Source organism: Panthera uncia (assembly GCF_023721935.1).
Source record: "Panthera uncia isolate 11264 chromosome C1 unlocalized genomic scaffold, Puncia_PCG_1.0 HiC_scaffold_3, whole genome shotgun sequence".
NCBI classification, from domain to species: domain Eukaryota; kingdom Metazoa; phylum Chordata; class Mammalia; order Carnivora; family Felidae; genus Panthera; species Panthera uncia.
Window position 1 is genome coordinate 108510597 of NW_026057584.1, and position 15653 is coordinate 108526249.

Consider the following 15653-nt stretch of genomic DNA (forward strand, 5'->3'; position numbering starts at 1 on the left):
AGTCACTGACTGCTGCCTTTGGGTTTCAAGGTGACCAGCCAGATGAATATTGGAGAGGAGGCATTTGATCCTGATGGCCCCATCTCAGACCGACCAATGTCCAACCTGGAGAAGGTGCACTTCATTGTGGGTTACGCCATCCTGCGGCCTAACCTCAGGTCAGTCCCCATGCAAACGACACCCCCATCTAGAACGTCAGGCCCCCTCACTGGCTCTCAGCCCATGGCCACAGCCTCCTCCTCTCCCTGCCTCCTAACACACCCTGTCCTGTCCCTGCTCCCCATCCTGGAGCCTGCAGCCTGGGTCTGAGTATAGTAGATATTAGAACCTTTAAAGGGTCCTCGACTTCCTCTGTGTCCAGACCCATGGGTAAAAGCCACTTTTAGGAGAATAGATGTATCATGGGGTCATGATTCATTTTATAACAGGCTTTAATGCAGAGCCCTGTCAATGAGCAAATTCCTCATTTATGTTATATATATATTGCTTTACAGGAATTGTCTTTTCATATAAATTTTAAGAAATATGTATACTGCTCTCTCAGAGACAGACTACTATATTTTAGGGGTTCATATATTTTAGGTTATTATTTTTTACCAAATTTGGGAATTTCTTGCCATTTGTTTTTCAAATAATTTTTTCTATTTCATTCTCTCTCTTTCTTTTCCTTTGAATTGTAATTAAACATACGTAAGACTTCTTGATATTGTCCCTCAGGTTCCTGAGGATCGGTTCATCTTTCTTTCTTTTTTTTTTTTCCTTCTCTGTTCTTTAGACTGGATAATTTCTATTGATCTATCTTTAGATTTACTGATCTTTCTCTTGTCTACCACAATTCTGCTATTATACCCACGTAACAATTTTTTAATTTCAGATGTTATATTTTTTAGTCCTAGAGTTTGCACTTGGTTCTTTTTATGGTTTCTGTTTCTCTGCCAAGATTTTCTATTCATTCATTCACTATGAGCATGGTGTCTTTTATGTGCTTAAACAGTGATAGGAGTTTTAAACCTTTTCTGCTGAATCCATTATCTAGGTCATCTTGGGGTCAGTTCCTGTTGACTGCCTTTCCTCTTTTTTTTTAACTTAAAAAAAATTTTTTTAATGTTTTTATTTTGTTTTTGAGTAAGACAGAGACAGAGTATGAGTGGGAGAGGGGGCAGAGAGAGAGGGAGACACAGAATCTGAGGAAGGCTCCAGGCTCCGAGCTGTCAGCACAGAGCCTGATACAGGGCTTGAACTCACGAACTGCGAGATCATGACCTGAGCTGAAGTCAGACGCTCCACCAATTGAGCCGCCCAGGTGCTCTGACTGCCTTTCCTCTTAAGAATGGTCATGTTTTTCTGTTTCCTCACACATCTAGTATTGGACTGTTATTTCCGCATAATTCTATTACTTTTGGGTTGTATCCTGGACACTGAGGATAATATGTTTAGAGACTCTGGAACCTGTTACATTCTTTCAAAGAGCGTTGGCTTTTGTTCTGACAGGCAATTAACTTGGCCGTATTCAAATTCTGTCTCCCTATGGTGAGTGGCAGATGGAATCTGTGTTCAGTTATTTTAGTCTTTGCTGGGATTCCTGGAGTCTGCCCCACACATGTGTGGGTCAGGAGCCAAGCTGAAATTTGGGAAGATTTTATATGCAAAATTGAGAACTCCTCTGGCTCTTTTCATTCCGGGATTTCCCTTCTCACTTTCAACTACTGTGGACACCCCAGACTCTATCCTCTGGTTGTTTAAGCCAGTAAGGCTGCACGGTTTCTACCCAAGTTTGAGCTGCCTTCGTGACACCAACCTGGCAACTCTTCTAACTTAGTTCCATTGGTAGTACTCCCACGGTTAATCCTCACTGGCCACCACACCTTCCAAGGTGGTAGACATGTATAAGCTGTGTCCAAATGAGATGCATTGTGGGTTCTTCAGATACCCCTATTAGCACTTGCACACAGTGCTGTTCTCCAGCTGGGGCTGATGCTCTCTGTGATCCATTGAGACTCCTTCTCAAATCTAGCCCCTAATTGAACATACCACAGCCTATTAGCCCTGGGATCTTCTGAAATGATGGGCTGCCTGCTTGTGTGGGATCCCATCAAGATGCTTGATTCCCAACTTCTTCCACGGCATCCTCTTAGTCAACAGGAAGGCCATCCATGCTCTACCTACCAAGCGCAGCTCTTAGCTCCTAACTGTTCTCTCTCCATCATGGGTGGCTTAGAATTCTCTAGGAGGAAGCAGATCCTAGTCTCTCATTCATGGAGGTCCCTAACTTGTGTCTCTGAGGCATACAAGTCAAGCACTCTCAAGAACTCTGTCATTGGGCCCATTCCAGTATGCTGGGTTAGGCCAATGGGCTTCTGGGGCTCAGCCTACCTCAGAGAGTGAGAAGGATCTCATCTCTGGTGGAGAGCCCCAATCCTATTAATAGTTCTCTTGGGGTCCCCCCAGCTCCCTGTCACTTGGAGGGAGTGGAGATGGGCCAGAGATGTCTCGACTCCTAGGAAGTGCCTTCCAGGAATCACCTGTCAAATTTTTATGCAGCAGATGGCATGGTAACTGGACAGTTCTGCCATCTTTGATAAATTCTACAAAAATATATCTCTCTAGTATATAGAGTATTATCATCTATTTGTCCTTGGCTCTGGGGTCTTAGTCAGATTCCAAGACAAAGCAAATGCCCACTCCACATCCAGCCATGCATTCAATAAATGTTTGTTTTTTACGTTTTTATTTAAATTCCAGTTAGTTAACTGAAGTTACAGTGTAATATTAATTTCAGGTGTAGAGTTCAGTGATTCATCACTTACATACAACACCCAGTGCTCATCACAAGTGCCCTCCTTAGTCCCCATGCTAGTTACCCATCCCCCACCCCACCTCCCCTCCAGCAACCCTCAGGTTGTGCTCTGTAGTTAAGAGTCTGTTTTCTGGTTTGCCTCTCTCTCTCTTTTTTTTTTTTTTTTCCCCCTCCAGGTACACTTGGTTTGTTTCTTAAATTCTGCATATGAAGGAAGTCATATGGTATTTGTCTTTGACTGACTTATTTCACTTAGCATAATACTCTCTAGCTCCATCCACATTGTGGCAAATGGCAATAAATGTTTATTAAGTACCTGCTCAGGGCCAAGCCTTGGCATGGGGGCTGGGGATGCAGAGGTGAGGGCAATATGTCACCGTCCTTTGGGAGCTTACCCTTTGGTTGGGGAGTGTGGGAGAAGCCAGAGACCCACAATAACTGCTTGTGCTAAGATAGGGGTCCAGTGACTGGTCATAATGCCCTCCAGGGCCAGGTGGAGTGGAAAGGAGGAGGCGGAGATGGGGGGGGGGCACGGGGCGGGGAGAGACAAGGAGACAGTGGCCAGGGAGATGGTGGCCAGGATTACAGAGTCCTGAAACAGCCTGAGGGGCTGGAACTCCAAGCGGTTTGTAACAGCTGAAGCATGGAGTTTGAATTCAGTTCTAAGAGAAGTAGGGAAAAGTTTTAAGAAAGAGAAGAACTGGGCGCCTGGGTGACTTGTCTGTTAAACATCAGACTTCATCTCAGGTCCTGAGCTTGTGGTTTGTGAGTTCAAGCCCCTCACGGGGCTCTGCTCTGACAGTGTGGAGCCTGCTTCAGATCCTCTGTCTCCCTCCCTCTGTGCCCCTCCCCTGCATGCACACCTGTGAGATTTCTCTCTCTCTCTCTCTCTCTCTCTCTCTCTCTCTCTCAAAAATAAATAAACATTTTTTTTTTTAAAGATGATAGAGGCTTGAGTCAGCAGGAAGGACCCAAGAGCACCCCTTCCCCAGAGAAGGCAGAGAGGAGAGGCTCATGAGCCTGTAGTAATGAGAACTGGTCAGCAGGGGAGGAATTGAGGGATTCTCCTCTCTGTAGTGGGAGGTTGGCTGCATTGGGAGTCGGGGAGGAGGGGGCCTCAAGGTGAGGGAGAAGGTTGGAGATGACTTTGAGGTTGAGGAAAGAACAGATCTGGTTAGGCTGGGCCCCTGAGGGCAGGGCTGTGACCAGAGAGCCCTGGGCACTCCCTGCACCTACACCCCACCCCCAGCTGGAGGACCACAGTCTTCCGAGCAAGACTGGGTGAGGGAGGGGGCAAAGGCCCGAAGTATGAGGTAGGAAGTGAGGTCCAGTGGGAGTGGGCCAGTGGGAGTGCCTAGAGCCTTGGAAAGACATTGGAGGTAGCACAGTCCCAGGAGATGGCAGGGCCCAGGGTGGGCCAGGGGTGTGGCAGGGGAGCCCAGCAAATGCAGTTGGAGGTGAGGGGACTGCAGGTCACCGTGGGGACAAGACCCCACCCGGGGGCACAGAAGGACTTGTGCCCAGGCAGCTGTGTCTCCTCTCCCCACCCAGAGCCAGTGGTGTGTGTCTTTCAGGGATGAGATTTACTGCCAGATCTGCAAGCAGCTGTCGGAGAACTTCAAAATGAGCAGCCTGGCCCGGGGCTGGATCCTGCTCAGCCTTTGCCTCGGCTGCTTCCCACCCTCCGAGAGGTTCATGAAGGTGGGGAGGATGCAGGGGTTGGAGGGGGGCAGGTTGTAGCGGGAGCATAGGTTGGCTCTGGGCTCTGAAGCACATCCAGAAATCCCAGCCCCTGGCCGATTCTCTTGCTCCTGCCGGCCAGCGTGGGCAGCAGTGCCTTCTAGGCCTCAGTTTCCCCATCTGTAAAAGAGGACCCTCGACCTGGTTCCTTCCAGCCCTCCTTCAGGGTCTACAGGCCACTCCACTGGGCTCAGGAACCGGGACGGCTCTTCTGAGGAGACAGTGAGGTGGTAGAAGAAATGTGCATTGAAAAGACGAAGGTGTTCCGGGACTGGGCGCCAGCTGGGGACCGGCTGCAGTGTTCTCCCTCTAGTCCTTAGAACTAAACGTGGAGCTGGGGGTTGACAGGTGCTCCCAGGTGTCAGAAGTCCCAGACCTCGCTATTTAATATCCTTTTTGGTTCTGATTATAAAAGTAATATGCAGGAAATGCAGAAAGTCTAAAAAGAAAAGTCCTCTCCGCATCCAGAGGTAACTTCCGTCGATTCTGGCCACTGTAACATACAGCGTCGTACTTGTGATCACACAGGATCACACAGGCATCCCGTTGGGGACAGCAGGAGGCGTGTGCACTGGGCCGCTCCTGACACCAGCAGACTCCTCCAGTCTTTTTGTGAGACAAAACGATTTCCAACGCGTTTTATCAAACGTGTTTTAAGTAACGACCCTCCTGCATTTTTCACTTATCTCCGTAAGAGTCTTCTCAGGGTGTGAACTTTTCCCAGATGCCAACTTTAATGCCATGTATCTAGAGCCATCCCAGAGAGTATTTAACATGCTGATGGACATTTAGGGCTCATCTTCCAATTTCTCATCACCATACGCACCAATTAAAACATAAATATAAAGATCGGTTTGAATTACTGGGTCAAAAAGGATGTGCATTTTTATACCATGCAGTATTTAAAACATTGACAAACCGGTCCTCAGAAATGTACCAGTTTACATTCCCTCTCATGGTCTGTGAGAGTACCCAAACAGGCCTTTGCCAACACTAAATATTATTATTTTATTTTTTTCCTGATTTATTGAGGTATAATTGACATATAACCTTGTTTAAATTTAAGGCATACAATGTAGTGATTTTATGTAGGAATATGTTGCAAAATTGTTACCACAATAAGGGCAGTGAACACGTTCGTCACCTCACTTAGCTCCATTTGGGGTTATGATTTTTGGAACCTGTGTGGGTAGGAGGTGGAACTGGCCTCTGTCCTAAGTGTCTTCCTCTCCTTCCCTTCCTCGCCCACCAGTATCTGCTGAACTTCATTGGTAAAGGGCCGGCTGGCTACGGGCCCTTCTGTGCAGAGCGCCTGAGACGCACCTATGCCAACGGGGTGCGCACAGAGCCCCCCGCCTGGCTGGAGCTACAGGTAGGGGGCAGCAGGGGCGGGAGACCATCTGTGGGGGTGGTGCCAGCCCCCGTGGTTCCTCCAGCACCTGCCAGCAGGAAATGTGTCCTCTGGGCCTCTCCATCTCTCATGGTACCTTCTGTGCCTGTGGTCCCTATGCATCACGCCTGGGCTCGGCCTCCCCAGGCATGGCCCAGGCTTCAAAAGTGCCCTCCCCACATCTTTAGGGACCTACTAGCTCAAGGAAAAAGTAACTTTTAGCCTTATGGTGTGAATGACTGCTAATTGGGCAAAATATTGCCCCTCCCAAGGGCATTTGCATTTTATTAAGACAGTGATCATTCCAAGGTGGGCATCCTTGGTGGCATTGCTATTTGTGTCATCTGTGAGTTTTTGCAGTGTCCTCGGGAAGAGTCATGGAGACACAGGCAGGGTTCAGGGGGCCCATGGGTCCTGGAAGGCACTCACTCCCTGGGCCCTGTGGTACCCTATACCAGGGGTCACCTCCTGCCCCACCCTGCGACCCAAGTCCAGGGCCCGCCTCTTCTCCCTCATCTACCTGCTCGGTGCCTGGGCCCTGGAGTTGCACATGAACTTGGAGCAGCTGTGTGGATGTGGTCATACCCTGTTGTGCACAGAGAGGAACAGTGGCTTCCACGGACCCAAAATGTCTCAGAGTTCAGGACTTTGAGATTTCCAAGAGCTTTTCTGACCTTCAGTGATTCTGAGCCACTTAGCCTCACCAAAGCTCAGGGTTCTCATGTTAAAATGGGACCTTCTGCCTGCAGGCTGCACTCCATAGACCACTGAGGCAGACTTGGAGAAGCACACAAACTAGTGGACACACCGGACAACATTGCCCTTGCCCCAGCTGGGTCCATCAGTTCGGCAGCCAGCATCTGCTGGCCAGAACTTTAACTCTGTGCCAAGCCGGCTGGGGCTGCAGCAGGCCTGGTGCTCAGGAGCCCACAGGGATGGGCCAACAGGGGCTTGAGGACAGGAGGGATGGTGAGTTGGCCTCCAGGACCGAGGGCCTGAGTCTTCATCTGTCCCCAGGCGGTCAAGTCCAAGAAGCACATCCCAATCCACGTCATCTTGGTGACTGGGGAGAGCCTGATTGTCATGGTCGACTCTGCCTCGACGTCTCGGGAAGTCTGCCTGCACATTGCCCACAGGCAGGGCCTCAGTGACCACGTGGGCTTTTCTCTCCAGGTTGCCGTGTACAACAAGGTACTGCCAGCTGTCCCGACCATCCCCCACCTCCCTCATACACCCAGGCCAGCTCAAGCCCTCACACCATGTCACCCTGGCCACTCCTGCCCCTACCAGATGCCAAACACACACACACACACACACACACACACACACACATTTTATAGATCCCCTGCCACACCTGAGCAGCCCACACGTAGACCAGGCACTCACACATCCTAGTCCAGCCCCCCTTGTACCAGAGAGCCAGACTCCTGTGCCCGAGAATCGGAGGGTCACACCAACACAGTCCTACCTGAACCTCGTATCATCTCCCGGCCAGAGTCTCTCACACCCATGCCCGCAGCCTCTGACTCAGACACACTCAGGCCGACCAACCAATCCAACCAACCAGCCCTAGCACGCCAGCCTTGGGCATCAATCCCTGCCTGCTTTGGGAGGGGGCCGGTAAGGAGGCGTGTTTCAGAGTGACAGGCAGGCCATGCCCCCATGTGGAAAAACCCCTCAGGCTCTCAGAGGACCAACTGAGCACACCCTTCCACCCATGTGTCCTGAGGGTGTCCCCACGAGGCCTGGCACACAGCAGTTGCTAACCCCCACTACCCCTAATTCTGGCCTCAGTTCTGGTCCCTGGGCAGCGGGCGCGACCACGTGATGGATGCGGTGGCCCAGTGTGAGCAGCTGGCCCGGGAGAGGGGCGAGAACGAGCGCCAGTCACCCTGGCGCATCTACTTCCGGAAGGAGTTCTTCACCCCCTGGCACAACTCCCAGGAGGACTCCGTCAGTACCCAGCTCATTTACCACCAAATCCTGCACGGGGTCTGGTCTGGCGAGTACAGCTTCGAGAAGGTGAGGGGACACCATAGCTACCAGGGCCCCGTGATAGAACCATCAGACAGCCTAGAGAAGCACCATATTCCAGGGCAGGCCTGGGCTGTGGCCTGCAGGGAGGACCCGTGGAAGAGTATGTGGGGATATGGAGAAGCAGGAGGCAGACGCCAGGAACAGGCTCTTGGAGTGCAAGTCCCCGGGCCCCTCTGTGGGGTGTGCAGCTGTCCCCTCCCAGCCCGGCCCCCATTTCCTCCTCCCTTGGACCACAGGTTTGCTCAGGCCTCTGAGCTCCTTTGCCCCAGCAGCAGGCAGGGGAGGCCTCCCATTGGCCTCAGGCCCGCCTGGCTTCACCACGGTGGCTATTTGTGGGGCAGCAGGAAGGCAGCCTTACTGCCCTAGTGCTCAAGATCGAGGCCCACCTCTGCCTCATCCTGACAGTGGGACCTTGGAATATTATGTCACCTCTGAGGCTCAGGCCCTCTGGAAAGTGCAGAGAGGAGCGAGGGCTCTTTGTATGGTTGCAGGAACCCAGGGAGGGGAGTCGTGCGACCTTCCTGTGCCTGAGTCAGGAGGACCCTGCTCTGAGGCCTGCAGCAACCCTGGAGGCCTGCCTGCAATGGAGCAGTGGGCAAGAAGAGGCAGGGACAGGACAGAAAGGCCCCAGAGATCCTGGCAGTTGGGTGGCTCTGCAAGGTTTGGTCTCCCGGAGAGAACAGGGCTGTCCAGTTCCCGTAGAGCCCTGGGGACAGGGGACCCTGCCTGGTGCTGGGCCATGCTGGTGCCTTATACGGACTCCTGCCAAAATGAATCCTTGCAGACACCCCAGGGAGGTGGCCACTGGCCACTGGTGACAAGTGAGCACTAGCTAAGACAGGGTAGAGGCCTTGCCCACATTTACCCTACTCAGACAGCAAGGTTAGGGCTCCCCATGTTAGGGTCCCCCCCTCCCCAAGCCTCAGGCCTCCCTCCCCCCACACTCACTGTCTACCTGAGGGTTGGGAGAGTGGCATAGGGGAGGGAGGGTCACCCCTTGTTCTCAGGCAGAGGGCCTGCAGGGCTCAGGCCAAGGCTGCTGGGAAGTTACAGCTGCCAGCAGGACAGCAGCCTACTGGAGCCCAGTTGGCACACCGTGGTTCCAGTGTGTTGGGGAAGGGATAGGTCCCGCCCAACACAGGTAACAGGACGGGGCGCTCACATTCCTGGTTTTCACCCGGATGTTTGCAGCGAGAGCTGGGGCACGCGGGGGCATCCTGCAGGAGGCCATGCCTCCCCACTTGCAGCCTCGTTTGCTCCCGGCCCGTGCAGGAGGAAGAGCTTCTGCAGCTGCTGGCCCGGCACTGCTACGTGCGGCTCGGCGCCTCTCTGCGGAGCGAGGCCGTCCAGGAGCTGCTGCCCAGCTGCGTCCCCTCCAGGCTGTACAAGACCAAGCCACCAGAGAAGTGGGCCAGCCTGGTCACCGCCGCCCACGCCAAGGTCAGCCTCGGCAGAGCCTGGGCACACGTGCGTGCGGCCTCCTTCGGAGCCAAGGGGGGTGCGGCATGTAAAGGGTTGGAGGCCCCCGCAGGACAGCTGGAGCCCTTGACTCCCAGTGAGCTGGCTGCGTCTCTCGAGGGCGGAGTCATCCTCTGGAGTCCGGCTCCCGATCACAGACCCACCCCACTGGCCCTGCCCCCTTCCAGATGGCGTCTCAGGGGCGTCGGGGAAGCTCCCGCCCACGCTCCTGTCCACTGCAGCCTCCACCTCTGGCACAGGTGGGCGTCCGCAGCTGCCAAGCGCACGCTGCGCCCGCGCCCTGGGTGCAGGCCCTGCACGGCGGGGAGGGCTGCGTCTTCTACCCCCGCCCTTCAGCCTGCTCCATGTGGACGGGGCTCCTCCTGGGGGCTCACGCCTCCAACTCCCCCACAACACACAGGATCACCCACACCGGTGCGGGTTTCCGCGGCTCCCTGAACATCACCCCACGAGGGGACAGCAAAGACACACCATCTGATTCACAGTCCTCCTGCTGTCCCCTCTCTCCAGCACCAACAGGGACAGCCCTCCCCAAAACTGCCCCCCATCAAAGCCTCCTTCCTTCCAGGGTGCTGGGCTGGGCAGCGTGGCCTGAGGACACCACTCGCTGTCGCTGCTGCTGCAGGAGACCTATGCATGGATGGCGGGGGGCGGGGGGGGGGGCACTGCTCTTTGGTTAATTTCTGCGTCCACCTCAATTATCCCTGTGGCACTATAGACCAAGAAAGGGCAGGACAGAGAACAGGGAAGAAGGCAGCACAATGCCTGCTTCTTAGGGGCTGACAGCCCAGCGGCAGGGACATGAGCCCCAGGTGAGGGGTTCAGGCAGCAGGGGCCCTTCAAGTTCAGAGAAGGGTGGTGAGCATGGCGAAGCCACATAATCTTGGCAGGAAAGGGGGGCGGGTCCCCCAAGTGGGCCCATGGACAAGTGTCCTGTGCACCTGTGGTTTGGGAAGTGCAGCTTGCCCTGTCTTGCTCTTTCGGGATTCACGGTGCATAGCTATTTATGAAAGGCTCTGACAAGTCCTGCCTTAGAGAAACCTGATAGTTTTACCCGACATTTCCCAGACATATTTGACCACAGAACCTAAAGGTTTAGCATCTGTTGGAAACAGTTCTTGGTGATAGGAATTTGGGGAAGCAAAGCCCACTTGGTGGTTTTTGGTGTTTCCCAGCTTGAGTGAATGTGTTTGCAGGAGAGAGGTCATGGGCTTTTAGTGCTCATATGAGGGAAGGACCAGAGGCTTACATGAACCCAAATGAACATGAGTAAGAAGTGGCTTTGTAGTTTAGGAAGGGAGAGTTGGGGTGAAGATAAAGAATTAGGAAATGTTACCCAACCACTTTTTTCCAAAGTGAACATACTGACTTTTTTCGTTATACCACTTAAAACATGTACGTTACCAAAGGCATTTAAAAATACAGACATGTACGAACAGAAAAGTGAAATCACCAATAATTTATCAATGAGATCATCACTCTTAGCGTTGTGGGATAGATTCTTCCAGACTATATTCATGGGTACACCACTGAGAAATGAATATGATTAGAGAGAAGTAATACACCTTTAAAAGAATAAACATAGGCTTATATGGCAACTGCTTCTTCACTTAGCCACATAGCAAGGGGCCATATTTCCATGTCTCAAAATACTAATCTTCATACTCTTTTCCCTTTTTTTCTCTTTTCCTTCATGTTCATTTTTAATGGCTGCATAGTACTAAAATAATGCATTATAATTTACTGATTCCTGTTGATGAATGTTAAGGTCATTCCCCATTTTTCATTATTATTTTTTTTACAGAAGTCACTTTTTTTAAGTTTATTTATTTTGAGAGAGAGAGAACACATGCACATGCGAGTGGGGGAGGGGAGAGGGAGAGAAAGAGAGAGAGAGAGAGAGAGAGAGAGAGAGAATCTGAAGCAGACTCTGTGCTGTCAGCATGGTCTGACACAGGGCTCAATCCCATGAACTATGAGATCATGACCTGAGTGGAAATCAAGAGTTGGATGCTTAATCTACTGAGTCACCCAGGCTTCCCCCCTCCAACCACTTTTCATTTTTAATAATGAACCACTTTATAGTTTTATATACTTGATGGTATATAAACTTTTATATACTTGATGGTTATTCGCCAGGGTAAGTTCTCGGCAGGAGATCTCAGAGGGTATGAACATTCTAAGGTGCTTGATACTGTGGCATTTTGCCAGATCACCCTTCAGATATGAGGCTTGGATTTACATTCCACAATCCGGGGTATGAATGGTACCCAACCACTTTTTTAAACTAGCAACAAGAGAAATAACATTTTATTCGACCAATAGTAAAAAGAAAGTTCAGCTGGACACTGTAGCCAGCTACCGACACAGAGCAGTGGAGACAGGAAGAGGAGAGGGAAAGGGTGAAGAAGTCGAGAAAGAGGGAGGAAGGAACGTGGACTGGGGGCAGGTTGACATGATCTCTGAGAGGTGGCTCCCAGATAGGCAGCAGAGCTCTAGAGAAGACAGACAGGGAGAGGTCCCAAGGGCACGGAGACACACGCCAAGACAGGCCTCCTGCACAAAGTGAGACACAGGCCCATCAGGCACATGTTGGCGGGAGCAGGCCCACCTCAGCCTTCCATGCCTGACCTATGGCCCTCTGGCGCCCTGATGCCCAAGAGGGGCAAGCCTTTCTCCCTTCTCAAAACCACCTGTGAAATGGGGCACCTGGGTGGCTCAGTGGGATAAGCAACCGACCTTGGCTCAGGTCATGATCTCGCAGTTTGTGAGTTCAAGCCCCGTGTCGGGCTCTATGCTGACAGCTCAGAGCCTGGAACCTACTTCAGATTCTGTGTCTCCCCCTCTTTCTACCCGTGCCCTGATCACGCTCTGTGTTTCTCTGTCTCTCAATAATAAACATTAAAAAAAATTTTTTTTTAAAAACACCCTTGAGGGGCGCCTGGGTGGCTCGGTTGGTTGAGCATCCGACTTCGGCTCGGGTCACGATCTCGCGGTCCGTGGGTTTGAGCCCCGCGTCGGGCTCTGGGCTGATGGCTCAGAGCCTGGAACCTGCTTCCGATTCTGTGTCTCCCTCTCTCTCTGCCCCTCCCCCATTCATGTTCTGTCTCTGTCTCAAAAATAAATAAACATTAAAAAAAAATTTTTTTTAAATAAATAAATAAAAACACCCTTGAAAGTTCCTCTGCCAGGGCGGGTGAAGTAGGGCTGTGCCCGCCTCCCCAGCAGCCTTCACCGGCACTGGCCTTTCTTAGGTAGAGGCTTCACAGAACAATCCAGCAAATGAGCACCATGACACCGGGCCCCTGGTTCAATAAGGGGAAGCCGGGGTTGCGTGAGTAAGAGATAAGTGACGGAGGTGACCCATTGTGTCTGCCCCTGCAGGCGCAGTACACCCAGAAGCAGGCAAAGCCGCTGGCCGTGCAGGAGCAGGTGGTGGAGGCCGCCCGCCTGCAGTGGCCGCTGCTCTTCTCCAGGCTCTTTGAGCTCACCACACTGTCTGGTAAGGGGGCCTGATGGAGGGGTAGGGGGTGCAGGCAGAGCCCCCCCACCCCCTGGGGCAAGCCTAAGCTTCACGACCCTGTCCTCCCCGGCCAGGCCCCCAACTGCCCAAGACTCAGCTGATCTTGGCTGTCAACTGGAAGGGGATGTACTTCATGGACAAGAAGGAGAAGATGCTCCTAGAACTCTCTTTCCCAGAGGTCATGAGTCTGATCACCAACAGGTGGGTGTCCCAAGGGAAGATGCCCCAAATCTCTTTCCTCACAACCTTAGTTGGTCCTTGGGGGCTCCAGGAAAGAGGGAGGCACATGTCCCTGGGTGCCCGGCTAGAGCGCAGGGGTGACGATGGACATGTGCAGCGTGGTGGCCACTGGACTCGGGACCCCACCCTGTCCTGCTGCTGGGCCAGTACTGCCCGCTAAGTACTGCGTCTGAGAGTGAGGCATTGTTCTCTCAGGCTTCTCTTGAAACCCAGATCCACCTGGAAGGGGGCACAGAAGCTTGTAGCCTTTTGGGTGTGCATTCACTTACAGGCTGTCCCTTCTCATGGGCGAGAACCGGTCACACGGAAGGTGCGGCCCATCCGAGAGAGGAAGTGAAGGCCAGGGGCTGGGTGTGTGGCAGGGTGGCCGTGCAGGCCAGGCTGGGCCTCAGACCCCCCCCACCCCCACGGCTCTGCATGGCTCTCATCTTCTGAGAATACCCCCAGCCCTTTGGGAAGGCCTGCCTGTGCCCTGCCAGGGCCCCTTGGTTAAAGCATACCCCAGTGTGCCGTGACCATCATTATTGTTACCCGTGTGTGGGGCGCACAGTGGCCACCACTTACTCAGGCTGACTATGCTGGGTGCCCATCCCCACGACATCACCCACTCTGCAGATGAATAAAGTAAGACACAGGAGGCTGAGTAGCTGGCCCAAGCTCACCAAGACTGGTGCCCCATTTCAACTCCAATGTTCTTTGCCATGTCCCTGTGGTGGCCCTATGCACCAACCACCTCACTGCCCACTCAGAGCCGAGCCCAGAGGCTCGCTGCCTTTGAAGCCTAAAGGACCCTGAGCTCTGGGTGTCGTTTGCCCACTGCACACAGTGGTCCCTCGGCTCAGACCTTGGTTCTGGCCAAGTCGTCTGTAACGAGGCAGGGTCACCCCCTCTGAGGCAGCTGGGGGCTGGAATGGGAAGGGTGGAAGAGGCCAGCAGTCATGTCGTACCCTTTGTCCCCTCAGGGAGGCCCAGGGTGGGCAGAGGCTGTTACTGTCCACACTGCACCAAGAGGAGTACGAATTCATGTCCCCCAGCAGTGTGGCCATCGCTGAGCTGGTGGCCCTGTTCCTGGAGGGCTTGAAGGAGAGGTCCGTGTTCGCCATGGCTCTGCAGGACAGGAAGGCCACAGGTGCCCAGCCAGGCGGGAGCAGGGTGTGGTGAGGGGGCCAATGCTGTGGTCAGAGGGAAGGTGGCTGGCTCATCCCCATGTCTCAGCGGCCATACAGCAGGGCTCCGGGAGGGACCCGAGCAGAGAGAGAGAGACAGAGGGCTACAAAGCACAGTCGGGGACAGCTTTGGGCAAAGCCCTCCCTTGTACAAAATGAGGGGCTTAAGGAAGTGGTCTCAAACCCCTCAGAGGGGAAGCTAGTTGAGGACTGGACACTGTAGGAAGCTCAGGAAAGGGTCCACGTCCTCCACCCTGCAAAGAATGGCCCAGCCACCAGTCTGACCTTTCAACACCCCACAGCCACGCTGTTATCCCACCTACAGACCGAACCAGAGGCTCGGACAAGGGAAGCAACTTGTCCAGGGTCATAGCTCAGGGGTGGGGGACCGAGCCCTGGCAGTCTAGTTGTTGGCCCACCTTCCCTGCAAGCCAGCACTCCAGCAAGAGCAGAGCACTCCTGGGAGTTGGGAGGGAGTACGGGGGCTCCCTCGGATGGAGAGGAAGGGGCTGTGCATCCGGGTCTTACAGCAGGAAAAAGTGCCCAGAAACATTATCCCTTTTGCCCATTCTATCCCCACAACTGTCCAAGAGGGAGGGATTATTATGTCCTCCCAGAGGAGGCTCAGGGAGCGTCCCCAGGCTCAGGGGGCGTCACGGCACTCAGAACCGGTCCCCCGAGGCTAGGGCCGCAGCTGAGCTCCCTAGCCCCTGCCTTCCCCGGGCCTGGGAATCTGGCCAACTGCTCAGCCTCACAGTGGCTTTGGGCCCATCGCTCTGCCAAAGGAGACAACCCCTACAATGCCAACCCGGTCTCTGGCCTCTGTATAGCCCTTGGTAAGTGGTGGCTTTTCTGCCCCCGTGTGTGACCTGGGATTGCAGAGGATGCCACCATCCTGCCCTTCAAGAAAGGGGACCTGCTGATCCTGACAAAGAAGCAGGGGCTGTTGGCCTCTGAGAACTGGACCCTGGGCCAGAACGACAGGACGGGCAAGACGGGGCTGGTGCCCACGGCCTGTCTCTACACCATCCCAACGGTCACCAAGCCCTCGGCACAGCTGCTGGTAACTCACACGCCCATCCGTCCTCAGCCCGGGACCCTGTGGGCACATGGGGAGGTGACCTGGTTGCTAGCCCTTACCCCACCTTGCAGAGAGCCAGGAGGGTCACCTGGGCCTCAGGTCTGCTCTGCAAGCCCTGTCATCCCTCTGCAGTGCCCATGAAGCTGGCATGGTGCTTGGCACTTCATAGATGCTCCCATGACAGTGCATCCTGGGAACAA

General features: G+C 53.6%; 1 protein-coding gene across 1 annotated transcript in view; it reads left to right on the forward strand.

Annotated features, from left to right (window-relative positions):
• The window catches only part of MYO7B (myosin VIIB), a 63817-nt gene that overhangs the window by 40125 nt on the left and 8039 nt on the right, over positions 1-15653 (forward strand). The window contains exons 23-32 of the mRNA XM_049615789.1: positions 31-158; positions 4372-4498; positions 5790-5909; positions 6945-7118; positions 7722-7949; positions 9237-9404; positions 12828-12945; positions 13041-13167; positions 14169-14335; positions 15254-15435. Of these exons, the coding sequence (XP_049471746.1) occupies positions 31-158; positions 4372-4498; positions 5790-5909; positions 6945-7118; positions 7722-7949; positions 9237-9404; positions 12828-12945; positions 13041-13167; positions 14169-14335; positions 15254-15435 (1539 nt within the window). The remainder of the gene's footprint in view (positions 1-30; positions 159-4371; positions 4499-5789; positions 5910-6944; positions 7119-7721; positions 7950-9236; positions 9405-12827; positions 12946-13040; positions 13168-14168; positions 14336-15253; positions 15436-15653) is intronic.